Source organism: Podarcis gaigeae (genome assembly GCF_964106915.1).
Source record: "Podarcis gaigeae genome assembly, chromosome: 12".
NCBI classification, from domain to species: domain Eukaryota; kingdom Metazoa; phylum Chordata; class Lepidosauria; order Squamata; family Lacertidae; genus Podarcis; species Podarcis gaigeae.
The window spans coordinates 23,282,618-23,296,270 of record NC_139688.1 but is presented as its reverse complement, the minus strand read 5'-3'; the positions used below and the strand labels follow the sequence as shown (position 1 = coordinate 23,296,270).

Below are 13,653 nucleotides of genomic sequence, written 5' to 3'. Positions count from 1 at the left end.
AACAAATCTGACTCTCAATTTCCTGGCAGCTAACACAAATAGAGAACACAAAACAACATAATTTTCCTCATCAGTAAGGTAAAGGTAAAGGGACCCCTGACCATGAGGTCCAGTCGTGACCGACTCTGGGGTTGCGGCGCTCATCTCGCTTTATTGGCCGAGGGAGCCGGTGTACAGCTTCCGGGTCATGTGGCCAGCATAACTAAGCCGCTTCTGGCAAACCAGAGCAGCGCACAGAAACGCCGTTTTCCTTCCCACCGGAGCGGTACACTTTGATGTGCTTTCGAACTGCTAGGTGGGCAGGAGCAGGGACCGAGCAACGGGAGCTCACCCCGTTGCGGGGATTCGAACCGCCGACCTTCTGATCAGCAAGTCCTAGGCTCTGTGGTTTAACCCACAGCGGCACCCCTGTCCCTATCCCAACAGTAAAAAGCACACAAACTCACTTCATGTTAATGACCTTTTTTCCTGCAGCCAAATACAAGACTATCATTGTTCATAAAGACCTTTATATAAATAACACTATATAGTGAACATCCTCTTTAACCAGGGCTTTTTCCCCCCAGGGGGAACTCACTGGAACTCAGTTCTGGCACCTCTAAGGTGGGCACCATTGCCATTATAAGAGAATAAGGGAGGTGTTCATGGAGAATTCGGGCACCTCTTTTTCCTAGAAAAACAGCACTGTCTATAACCATTTTGCAGTACAGTGTGTGCAGTAAGATTTTTTCCAATGGTGGACTGTTTAGCCACAAGACTCATCTACCCCCCCCAAAAAAAAACTCCACCCATAGTCCAGAAAAGTTTTATTGTGTGATCTGCTGTCTGTAAATACAGCCTAAGATGGTGGACAGTGAGAAAAGGCCGTAGCTCAGCGACACAGCATCTGCAGGTAGGCTGGGAGAGACCCCCGCCTAAAACCCTGGTGAGGCGCTTCTGGTCAGTGTATTTAATACAAAGCTAGATGGATCAGTGGTCTGGCTCAGTGTGTGTGTGTGTGTGTGTGTGTGTGTGTGTGTGTACACGCACACACACATGCGTATGTATATGTGTATGTACACACACACACACACAATTTTTTTAAAAAAATGTTAAAACCATTAGAACATAGGCTTTTGTTGTCATGGCCAAATGGACAAAGGATAGCCATGACAGCTGAATGAGCTTCTTTACTTCCTCAGAGATCCTTACTTGGAGCTGTTGCCTGGCAACTGCCAACTTCCAGCAGTAGAAAACTGCTTCTATCATGGGCTGAGCAACTTTCGGTGGCTGACCTCCATTTCAGTTCCTTACAAATTTTTGGTGGTTGTGACATCAGAAAAGGCTACCAGAGAGACCCTGGTTCCATGCAGGCACCTGCATTTTCTGTTCCTGTACTAGATCTGGGCGCAATTTTCAGACTCTTTGCTAAGCCACGTTGAGAGGGCTCTTGGGGCTATAAAGTGCGATAACAGTAGCCCAATAAATATATATTCAAGTGCACAATATCACCAATTACCAGCCACTGGAGAGGGATCCTTACCACCATTGTGTGCTGCCTGGGTGCTTCCTAAAGTCATCTGGCTGGGCACTGTTTGGGGAGATGACTAAATTCAATGGACTTTGGTTGCGCTCCAGTAAGGCAATTCTTAGATTATTATAGCTGACTTAACATAAGCCAGGTGAAAAAAAGGAGGGTTGTTTTTTTAAACTGGGGGGAAGGGCTAAAGCCCAGTGACAGAGCAAGGCATCTCCAGGGAGGCCTGAGACACCCTGCCCAAAATCCTGGACAGCTGCTGCTTATCAGGGTCATAGATTTCATAGAAATCATAGAGCTGGAAGGGTCATTTAGTCCAGTGTTTCCAAACCTTTGGCCTCTAGCTGTTTTTGGACTACAACTCCCATCATCCCTAGCTAGCAAGACCCAGTGGTCAGGGATGATGGGAATTGTAGTCCATAAACAGCTGGAGACCAAAGGTTGGGAAACACTGATTTAGTCCAACCCCCTGCAATGCAGGAATCCTCCCCACAGCCAACACCGGGTCAGCTCAAACCACCCACATTTTGGTTAGCAGACGCACTGACGCAGTGTGCCACAAGGCTTCAATACTGAACAAAAACAATAATATAAAAATAATAATTAATAGTAATAACAACACTGAACTAGATGGACCAGTGGACTCGTTATAAGGCAGCTTCCTATGTTCCTTCAAAATACCCTCGGTCTTTATCATCCCTGGAAAGACAAAGTGAACTCTGACTACACAGTCACAAGTCTGCCACAAGGCTAGCAACTACAGTGGTCTGGACACATTTGACAGCTGCTCCTTGAAAATCTGGGTTGTATCTTAGGTTGTCTGCAACCTTCCTGTTAGGCAGGCAGTTCACCCTGCCTATTGTATACCCAACTACCCATGTTCTTAATGTTCAAACCACCAACTCTCAGGATCAGTACTAGTTTTTTCATCCTCAACCTCTGAGGAGACACACTTCCTTAAAAAACTTGTTGCCTAGTGAGACACTGTCCCTAGTGGGACAGTGATCAATGCTACACAAAGTGGTTACGGAGGTCAGCTTCTTCTCCCAGCAATGGGATAATGTTCTTAATGCCCAGATGTGACAACAGCCAAGTACCATTGATGAAGTTCAACTAATTTTCATGCTCTTTCCCTGATGCCTCTGAACTGAAGAGAATTCAATTTCTTCTCTCCCAAAATAGTACTCAAGAACTACAACTCCTTAAGTCCATTTTAAAAAGAAACAACAGTGGATGTTTTGCCTCACAAAGTGCTAAATTTGTCATTTTACACATCCTACATCCATCACTCTGTGTGTGTGTGTGTGTGTGTGTGTGTGAGAGAGAGAGAGAGAGAGAGAGAGAGAGATCCCAAGCTTAATTAATGGATACCACCTGTCTAAACACTATTAGCTGATCTGCATTTAGGGTTTTTTGAAAGGGGGGGGGGGTTGGCCCAACCAGAAATATTATCTTTACTTAAGTCTCACAAATGTCCTCTTCCAGCAAAGAGGGTTTACTAGAAAGCCTAAAACTGGCATTGTTTTTCTGTTATCGGGTTACAGTAGCTTGAGTCTCTAAGCGCCAGAATCCCCATATAGCTGATCAGTTACAGCTGTTAATTGTGGAGCAGGGGGACCAGCTGACATCTGCTTCTTGCTTAGTTAGTTAATGGTTCACTTCCAGGTCCTAAAAGGATTGCAGCCTCTCTCAAAAGACAATGTTGGACCCCATCTATGTCTGGCTTCTACACTGCCTGTCTTGTTCTGGTTTGTCCATACAATGCAAATTCGAGTGAACTCACATCTGCCACTGATCGACCCAATTCGTGAGCAATCTTTTCCCATCGACCAGGCGTCCCCCCTGGGAACTTAACCATACTTCTTGTCAGTTGGCTAAGGTCCTCTTCCGTCCATTCCGGTGCCTGTAAAACATTTGAAGAACATTCATTACACAAGGAGGGTTTGTCTGTGGCAGGAGGGGGTAGAGACACTGAGCACAAGACTAAAGCAAAGTAATCATGCAAAGGGTGTTCATTGCAAATACAATTATTTTATAGCTTGCTTAATACTTCCTACTCTTGCTTGTTGAATAGAAGAACACATATACCTAGCAGGTCTAGTTTATTTATAATGATTTGGACACAATTGTGTGTGGGCGCACACTAATTCTACAAATGCAACATAGTGTCAGATGCTTTAAGGTATTAACATGACAAAATTGTGGATAAAATCCATATCCCCAGGGAAGTGAATTTAGGAAAGACCCTGGATTTGTGGTTGTGTGTATCACACAATCCAATACACTACCACACTGTTGCATTTTTAATGGTGTAACAAATCTGCCTAGATTTTTCTCTGACAAGGAAAGGATTTGTGGAGGTGGTCACAGAATTGTAGAGTTGGAAGGGACCCCAAGGGTCATCTAGTCCAACCCTTCACAATGCAGAAATCTCAGCTAAAGCATGCATGACAGATGGCCATCCAACGTCTGCTTAAACCTCTGGTGGTTAATCTATTGGAAGCACCTGGAATGAATAGCTCCTGAACACAGCACATTTAGGGGCAGGGGAGCTGTTTCCAGAGAGACCAATACACATGCTCCCTCAATTGCACACCCAAACTCCAATTTCTTATTTTTTTAAAATGACAAATCAAGCCCCCAAACCTTGAAGCAGGAGCGCAGGGGCTCTATACAGAGAAGCCTTAACATTCATTCACATGCAAGCAGCTGTTTCCACCTTCCCCTTTTTTTCTCATCAGAAAGGCCATCTGCACCAGGCTTCCTCTGCACTGGCACGGGCAGCAAGCAACAGCTTCCCATTTCTATTTATTTCTAAAAAGAGCCCTTTATGACAAATACCTCCCCCTAATCACCATTTCCGATAATGAACAGGCAGGCACCAAGCAGTTTGCATTACAGAGCCATCAGCACAGAACAACATTCAGAGGTGAATGACCCCAGAGACCATCTCCACAGCTACGGCAAAGCTTCTCCCTGACACTAATCCTGCCTGTCATTCTCCCACTGTGCTCTAACCACGCTGACGTCCGCCTGCTCCACCACAAGCTTAAACGGGGCCCTTCCCTGACTTTTCACTGTCTCCCCCAATCAATGGCTCAAGCGTGCTCTTTTCACCATGTCCAAATGGCAGCTTCACTCCTAATCAGAGTGCCTTGCCCCTGTTTAACAGGCTTCCCAAAGGCTCTGCCATTTGCATTCATTTGCAAAGCAAACTACTTTTATTCACTTTGTCCTGCTATCAAGAATGCTCCCTGAAGCAGATAAATTGGCATAAATATACAGCCTGCCGCTTAAGAAGCAGTAAATAATAGCCAATAGTGGGAAGGATTTTATCAATCATCCCGTTTTGTGTCCGTGCATGCCTTTGTTCACCAAATGCTGAAAATCATATCTGTGCGACTTTTTGTACAACCATAATAATTCAGGACTGGCTGTGTGGGTGGATGGAGACACAGACACACAGACGTATATATATCAATAAGGATGTACTTTTTTCTGGGGAGGAGGAAAGAAAGAAATATGTGTACGTACACACACACACACACACACACACACACAGTGCAGGGCAGTGGGAAACTGCCATTGCTTTGGATCAGGTAAAGGCAGCTAATTTCCAGTGCAAGTAATAGATCTTTCTGTTGCACCATGCTCCCCACCCCCCCCGGAAAGAGGCACTTATAGATATTTAATGTAAAATTCACTACTCAAGTATCATGTGCTGTTGGCCAGGATCCAAAAAGCCCTCTCAGATGTGTACAATGGCTTATTACGTACTTGGTGGGATTTCGAACATCCCACTGCTCCTGTAGCAATTTGCACTATATCGGGTTTGTGAAGCTGCTATAAGATTTGGCTGGGGGCAAGGAGGGGGGGAAGGGGTTGATGCTGTCAGAAAGGGAGACACTGAAATTCTGCAGGGTCCCTTGAGCTAGGAATGTGGCTCTTGGATCTTGACCTATACCATTACCTGGGGAGTTGGCAGAAAGTATGTCAAGTGTGCTTGTTGCTATTCAGCATTTCTTCAAGCGGAGATAAGTGTTCCGAGAAGTCAGTGTAAAAACAAAAGAAAAGGGAGAAACTGTTTTTTCTTTTTCTTGCTATCAAAAGCTTTCAATACCATATAGCCAAACATAAGTCTAATAGTGTGAAAGTCTGCAAAGCTTTTGAACAATCTGAAACGGTGGGGAGATAGTAGGAAATGGAACAATTCCACAAATTGTCTTTCACACAGACGACATTTAAGAACACAAGAGACAGTTGCTTTGCAGCCTAGTTTCCTAACACTAATAATTCACTGCCCATCATTACTTAAAACTTAGTGTATTCCCCACTTTGAATTCTCGGCACAAATATTGATGGGACAAGACTTTTTTTTGTTAGATTTGCCTTTCCAAGTAAAAAGTTAAGTGACAAACAGATCCACACTGTTAAAAATAAAGTTAGGTGGTACTATCAAAGGCAAGCATTTGAAGAACACATGAAGTCAGGGATAGGAATCCCATGGCTCCCCAGACATTGTTGGACTTCCAACTCCTCAGCCAAGGTCCCCAGTGGTCAACAACTCTTAGAGGGACACAGCTTCCCGTCTCCACCTAAAGTGCTTCTCAACATACTTTGGAATTACACCAATTTCTCCTTGCAGCTGCTGCTTATCACAGCATGCAGGATGCCACTTCAGAGGGTCTCTGATTTACAGGGTTTGTACCCAACTGAATTATACGCAGAGCAGACCCACTGAAATCAATGGATCTGCATTAGCCACATTCCTTAGTTCCCGTTCGTCTACTTGGAACAGGACTTATTATGGAATACAACCCCTAGAGTGGCTTTTGCGGTATGTGAGAGGACCCTGGGAGGAGAACCCCGCCACAAAAGCCCTGAGCATAAAAGCAGTCCCATGTGCTGAGCTCATAATATTTTAGAGAAAAGCCGTTCTCAGACAAAGTTCAGTCAGTGGCCTTGGGCAGTTCACTCTTCCGCCCACCCCAGCTTCTCTCACAAGATTGTGGATGAGGAGATAAAATGAGAGACAGAGAGATTGCAACTTTCCCTTGAACCCTTTAGATGCAGAGGCGGAGATGCACACATACCCAAAACATTAAACTTCCCGACTTCCTTCCTTACAAGCACAAATTCCTTCACTATCTGGAAGATATAATGCCAGGCCTAACTTATATATTACTTCTGAGCCCCAGGGGCTACAATCAACATACCAATAGTTAAGCAAAGCCCTCAATTTAAACTATGAGTTTCCATATTCTGAAAAGAAGGGGGAAAGTTTCTTCCAAATCTTTAACATTTCCCCCAAAAGTTAATTCATTTCATTTAAGCCAACACTGCTAAATGGACTAGTCTGGCTATTTAGTGGGCTATGAATGGCTTAGGCTAAAAGATCACATTTGAATCAGGGTGCAGGAGATCTTTTAAAAGTCTATGGACAAAAGAAACATGTTTATTAGAATGCTGCTGAAAGTATTAAGTAGAGAATGCTGCTGAAAGTATTAAGTAGAATCTTGACAGCTAGGATTTAGCTATGACTGAACTGGCATAATAAACATCTACAGCACTGACAAGAGGAATATAGGGAAGGGCTGTAGAGAATCTGCTTTGCAAGTCTGGGGTTCAACCTTGGGCTTTTCTAAGTAGGGAACCCTCTCTTTTTAATTATGGAGAATAACTGCAAATCAGTGTAGATGGAACAATGATGCTGACTCGTTATAAAGCAGCAGCTTCTATGTTCCTAGAAATACCTTTAAAAGAAGAATTCGTTCTCAAGTGAGCCGCTGAAATTTGTATATTTGAATTTACATTCAAGTAAACTTGTTCATATGTTTCTTTGATCATTTCTTACCAAAATAAATTCAGAAATAAAGAAAGCTTGTCTTTTAATCGCTAAAAGAACAGGCCTCCATAACCCTGGAAGCATAGACATCCACCTTCTATATACATAAACATGTACACACTCATGCGGGTGCAGGCGCGCGCGCACACACACACACACACACACACACACACACACAGGCTTTTATTTTGTTCTTCTTAAGGGCTGGTGAATTTACAGCTCTTCCACAACAGTAAACGGTGTCTTTAAGATAACCCCCTGTGACTCCACTGCTATAAGCAGCTAGGAGGGTGGCAACCCTGTGAATTTATTCTCCCTGTACTGCTCTGGAGCCAGAGTCAGATGAATGTGTAAGCATAAGCCTTTGCCACTTAAAACCATGTTTGTCCAATATTACTGAAGCACTGGGCCAAAACTCATCTCTACAGTAGAGTGATGGAAGATGCCACATGGTGAGGGGACAGCTGTTGTGTCTACACAAGCATTCAGATTTTACATCAGAAAGACAGTGCTTTGGGATTAGCTCTCCACACTGAACACAACACACTCAAAAGAAGGGGGAGGCAAACAGAGACACGAGGAACCATTTTTAACACAAAAATTAAAAACAGATTACTTTCACAGCTATAAATATTCATATCGGCTGGTCAAATAACATTTTAAAGAAATTTACTGAACGAGATTTTTTCATACTGAATACAAGCTTTTAGCAGTTAACTGGGGTTTTTTTTGGTGCTGTGCTCCCTGCTCTTATGGTTGCTCTAAATACTTTTTAAATACCATACACACACATTTCAAATATTCCAAGAAAACAGCAAATATGTTTTAAAATTTCACACACTGCCCTCTTATAACCTGTCATTTACTAACAGGTTTGCAACTGTGGGCAGCTGTAGTACAGCTGCATTTTAATAGAGAGGAAAGCGCTCTTGTTCCTGCGGTAACAATTTACAATTAAAAAAAATTAATTACAACACTATTTATTTATCCACACAGAAATTTACATTCCACCTTTCTACTGTATACCTGCCAGTATAGTTTTGCTCCCTCCAGTACAGTTTTCCCCAACCTGGTGCTCTTCAGATGTTTTGGACTCCTGTGTTGCTTGGAGCTGATGGGAGTTGTAGTTCAAAGCAGCTACAGCCAGGTGAGATAATATTCTTGACCATTCTAACTGTTCAAGCAGAGACCATTGCAGGAGCCAAGAGCTTGGTGAGCCCTGCTCTACGCCTTGTGCTAAGCTCCCCCCCCCAAAAAAAATCTGCTCCTTAATCCTAGTGCCCACATATCTTTCAGCTTTCTACAACCCTGATTTTGCCTTCTTCACCCCTATGTGGGGCACATTGCCTCCTGTCTGTGGGCTTGGTATGAGCTCTGCCTTCAACCAGATATGCTGCTTCTGCTGACAGGAAACATTCCTTGCGTGGCCACTGCTTTCAATTGTTTAAAAAAGTCTCTAGCCCCACTAGAAAGAAAGTTATGAAGCAAAATGTGTGGGCACCGGTCCTAGTCACTTCTGTGAAATGAGTCAAGCCTGACAGCTGAAATCACTGACAGGTTCACAAAGGAGTGAAGTCAGAGTTGTGACTTGGTAAGTGATTGATTGGAGACCAGTCAGGAGGAATTCCTGGAGCTCTAAAGAACTATTTCCCACTACCCTGTAAGGCAGCCCCCCCAATTCTGTCTTTCCCCCTTCTAATCCTTAGAATCTCTGTAGTTTGCCTTTCCTTTTTCCCTAGTAAGCAGGACACATCTTTCCAGTACAGTGGTACCTCGGTTTATGAACTTAATTCGTTCTGAAAATCCATTCTCAAACCAAAGCATTCTTAAACCAAGGTGTGCTTTCCCTACTGAGGCCTCCCACCGCTGGTGCCCTTCCACTGTTCATCTTCCATTCATCTTCCAAGGCAAAGTTCACTAACTGGAATACTGACTTCCAGTTTTGTGGAGTTCGTTCACCCAATAGTTCGTTAACAGGGCTGTTTGTAGACCGAGGTACCACTGTAGTCGGCTTGTTTGAGATCAGGTAGTCCCTAGAAGTTATTCTATGCGAGTACTACTATACAATGATTGTGGGTGGGTGTGAAAAAAATCTCTCCTTCCCCCCAAAGGCAAATATGAAAACTTTGCGAAGAGTCTTAGGGACATCTGCTGGTGTGCAGGAACTAAAGAGCACTCATAAGAATTCACTGTATAGTTAATTTACATTTCAATGGACTACATGGAAGTCTCTGTGTTTAAAGGGATAGCCTATGTTTTGGTTTAGGCTTAGCGGTGGGGTGGGGAGACAAGGTTCTTGTGACTTTAACAACTGTATGGGAGGCAGAAATTCATCAGGTTAAGACTTTTTTTTAGTATGGAAATACAATTATGGGGAAAGCTTCACAATGACTGTACAAGCTCCATTGGGATTCCAGAAATGAACTATTTTAATAAAATAAAATGTTTATTATGAGAACCCCACCACCAGGATTATCCCAGACTAAGAAACGTAAGAGGTCCAAAGTTGATACAAAATTAAAAAAATAAAAAGTTTGACTGATTTTTAAAATAAAATCTCCAATCAAAGTAAGCTGCCAAACTTCACTTTGCTACTGTTTAAAAACCATCCACTCTGCTGACAGATGGTGCAGTGCATGGTTTTATTTACACTGCAGGCAGACGAATAAAATCCAGGAGACCAAAGGAGGAAGGAGGCACAGGGCTATAATTGAGATTTCATAAGGAATCATTTAGATGTTTTTAATACACTGGAAATATGCATTAGAGAGTGTACTATTGTATATACACTTCTAACACGAGACAATAGTATCAAAGGGTGCAGAATGATACCGGGATTAGCAGTGTTGCCAAAACAGGAAAGACACCTGGAATCTGTCTTGGTCTTTAACCTTGGAAAGAGACAGGCATCCATGGTGCCTGGGCCTTCTTCCCATTTAAGCAGCGATAATAAAGCCCACTTCACAATGGCATTATGAGGAGGCTTGCTTGACTTGACAGGATGATGACCACCAGCAGCAATCCAAGGGAGGCCTTGTGGGCAGGGGGTGGGACCAGGCCAGGCATAGCTCATGTCTGCTGCTAAGCATGCCCTCAGTGGCAATTAGCCAGGAGCTGTGTGTTCAGATGAAAACAGCAGCCTCCCTACAAGTTGCTTTGGGGCAGACTTCCTCCTACACTTGGAAAAAAGGAAAGGGAAAAGCCAGCAGCTCTGCCTTGGACCCAATTCTCCAGAGCCAAAGGAGGATTCCCCTGAATGCAGGCGAAACCAAATCACCAGGCTGGGGAAGTTCCTGCGCTGCAAAGCAAAAGCAAGCAGCCAGCAACTTCAGCAGATGTCTCCAAAGACATTTCCAAAGCCATTGATATATGTTTAAACTTCTGCAGGAGATTTTAAAGAAAATGGTATTGTACTCTCTCCCCCCCAATGTTCAAGTTCAGTGTTTTGGCTTTTATTCTGTTTTGAGATTTGGAGGCGCCTTTTGCTTGGGGGGGGGGACCCTAAAAGCACAAGCAGCAAGTACAGAATTAAAAATAGTAGTTCTAAATCCCACTCGATGTAGCATTCAGGATATTCAGTAGCTGAACAAAGTCATTCTAGCATATAGCTACTGCACAGAAGTGAAACCAACAAGTGCCACCTAATGCTTCCAATAGTTCATCTGAATACACTAGCAGAGGTGTGCACAGGCATAGGAATATTTTGAGAAGACAGAGCCAAATTCCAGGTGCACAGGTGTGGGGTGTGTGTGTGTGTGTGAAGCTCATCCAGTGGTGTAGCGTGGGTTGTCAGCACCCGGGGCAAGGCAAGTAATTTGCGCCCCCTAACCCGTGGATTTGCGCCTCCTAACCCTAACCCCCAGATGTTGCGCCCGGTGCGGCCGGCCCCCCCTGCACCCCCCACGCTACACCACTGAGCTCATCTAAACACTGATGGGTTGTGTGAGAACTGATGTCGCCAACTCTACTGCCTCCCAGAAATTGCCTTGTGGGCAACCTGAGTTTTCCCAATAAAAACCTGAGATAGGAGCCACTTTTATTGAAAATATTAATGTATGCACAGATTTAGTGCTGTTTGGTGCAATCGTGCTCTGTAACAGCACTGGAGAGTGTGTGAGAGGCAGGGAGACAGACAACCACAAAAAGAACACAGAAACAGACAGATGCTATACTAATAACATACATTCACAGACACACGGAGACCTACAATTAATGCAAGCTCAGTCAAATGCTACTAAGGCCAGAATGAGAGAAGGGCATAATGCTCTAGGCAGGCACAGACAACAGTAAGAGTAATGCAAGGATTGGAACAAGGGAAGATTGCACAACAAAACACAACCACCAACTTCTCCAAACTCTTTCAAATGCTGCTGTTCTTAAGAGTGTTAACAAGCAAAGGGCAGCGAAAAAACAGAATGCTTTCCCAATATGTTACTCTTCAGTATCCCTCCCCCAAAGCATGGTGATTGGAGAGTTCTGGTGAAGTCATTCCCTGATTTGAAGTCAGAGCCGTCACTCACAAAACTACACCCCGCTTTTTCTCCCTCCCTTCTCCGCTATTTTCCTTTTATGGAATGATTGCAGGAAGTTTTAGAAAAATGTATTGAGTGGGGCTTACAGAAGCAAACCACCCACTAAAGCAGGTCCAAGGATTTGGGAGCAGTCTGCTTTGGTTTCAACCACTTGCAGATCAGTTGCTGAGGTTCAGACATGATCCAAATACCTAAGAAGCAGCTTGCTTTGCCTTGGAACTCATGTTTTATCCAAAGCAGATGCACAGGGCTATCAGGAAGAAGCTACAAGCAACAGCAGATCTGAGTCTTCAAATCTAAGTTGCTACCAAATGCCTGTTAGCCTGGGGGGGGGGCAGGTCCAAAGCAGGAAAGTAGGTAGTTAATATAGCCCTCCTCTACATAGCAGAAAAGTGATTCAAATGAAGCTGAAAGTGCTGCAGGAAAGGAGAGGAGGAAAGGGTCCAGGAACCTCTTCCTTCTACTGCATTTCCATGTAAAAATCACCCCACCGATCCTTTTTACCAGATTTCTTGTGGGGTTTTTTGGCAGTAAGTGCCTGCTCTGGTTGTATGAGATTCTGCCCCCTGGACTTGAACACTCAATCCAGCAGCCTAGTGTCACTTCATATATTCTTTGGTGTTGTGAAGTACATACTTCACAGGGAGCGTGTACACGGCGTTGTGCAAATGGACACAGACAAGATCAAACCCATGCCTTCTTCATACAGGTACGCTTGCCGAAGAGGCAGGTAATCATTGCTACTTGGCAGGTATACCTGCATGGGTTTGATGTTTTCAGTGCACGTCTTGAAGGTGTGCACTAAAGCAGCTTAGATCTCTACCTAACCCTCCCATGCCCCTCCCAGTTCGCCACTGGTCCAGCAATCCTTTATTAGGCAGCGTGGATCAAAGGCTGCGCTCAGCAATCCCTGCCGGTCCTGGCTACGTACAGCATCTTTCACTCACACAGATGTTATACCTGCCCTCCCCTGAAAGGTACAATTTAGCAAGAATTTTTTAATATACAAATTTGCAAGTACTAGAACAAAACTGGCTAATAATGTAACAGGATCTGCATGAAAAACCCACCCCGTTCTTTCCTTTTAAAAGAAGCAGTGGGGAAAGAGGAAGAGAGAATATGAATATGAATCCCAAACAAGTAATAAGCAATGGATTACGACAGCATAAAGAACTCATCCAGCTCTAGTGAGATGGAGAATTATTGCTTTCTCTGTCACTCAAGCTACTTTCCAGCTACCCACAACCTTATCCCAATCTAACCAGGCTGCCTAAACTGCCTGTGACATTGCGGCATAAAAATCTCCCATTTAGTCATGTTTGATCTAGATTGGTACAACAAACATGATTGATGTGAATACAGTTTCTATGAAGAAAATCCTGCTTCTTTTTAATCTATTAAAGCAGGCATTGCAGTCACATTTTTTTTACTTTGAGGCTATTATTAATTAGGCCAATTAAGTACATATCAATTCTGACATTCCTATCTCCTGAGTATCCCCACCAGGTCTCAAGACAGAGCGTAATTAAGACGCTTATTTCTGAGCCATGCTGTTTCTGAATACTTTACAATGTTGGCCAGATTAATTTATAGTAGTTGTTTTCAATTATGCAGAATAAGCCTATTACAGCATTTTCGTCAATGGCAACTGTTTATAATGTTGATAATCATTGCCCTTGTAATATTATCCAGATCTATAGTGTGTCCACAATTATATTTGCACTGGTCCAATTTTATACGCATGCTTTATTTAGTCCTGG

General features: G+C 43.6%; 1 protein-coding gene across 1 annotated transcript in view; it reads right to left on the bottom strand.

Moving 5' to 3' along the window:
* Positions 1–13,653, bottom strand: part of DNAJC1 (DnaJ heat shock protein family (Hsp40) member C1) — a 70,725-nt gene that overhangs the window by 5,527 nt on the left and 51,545 nt on the right. Inside the window, exon 9 of the mRNA XM_083704949.1 lies at positions 3,300–3,419. Coding sequence (XP_083561075.1) covers positions 3,300–3,419 — 120 coding nt within the window. The remainder of the gene's footprint in view (positions 1–3,299; positions 3,420–13,653) is intronic.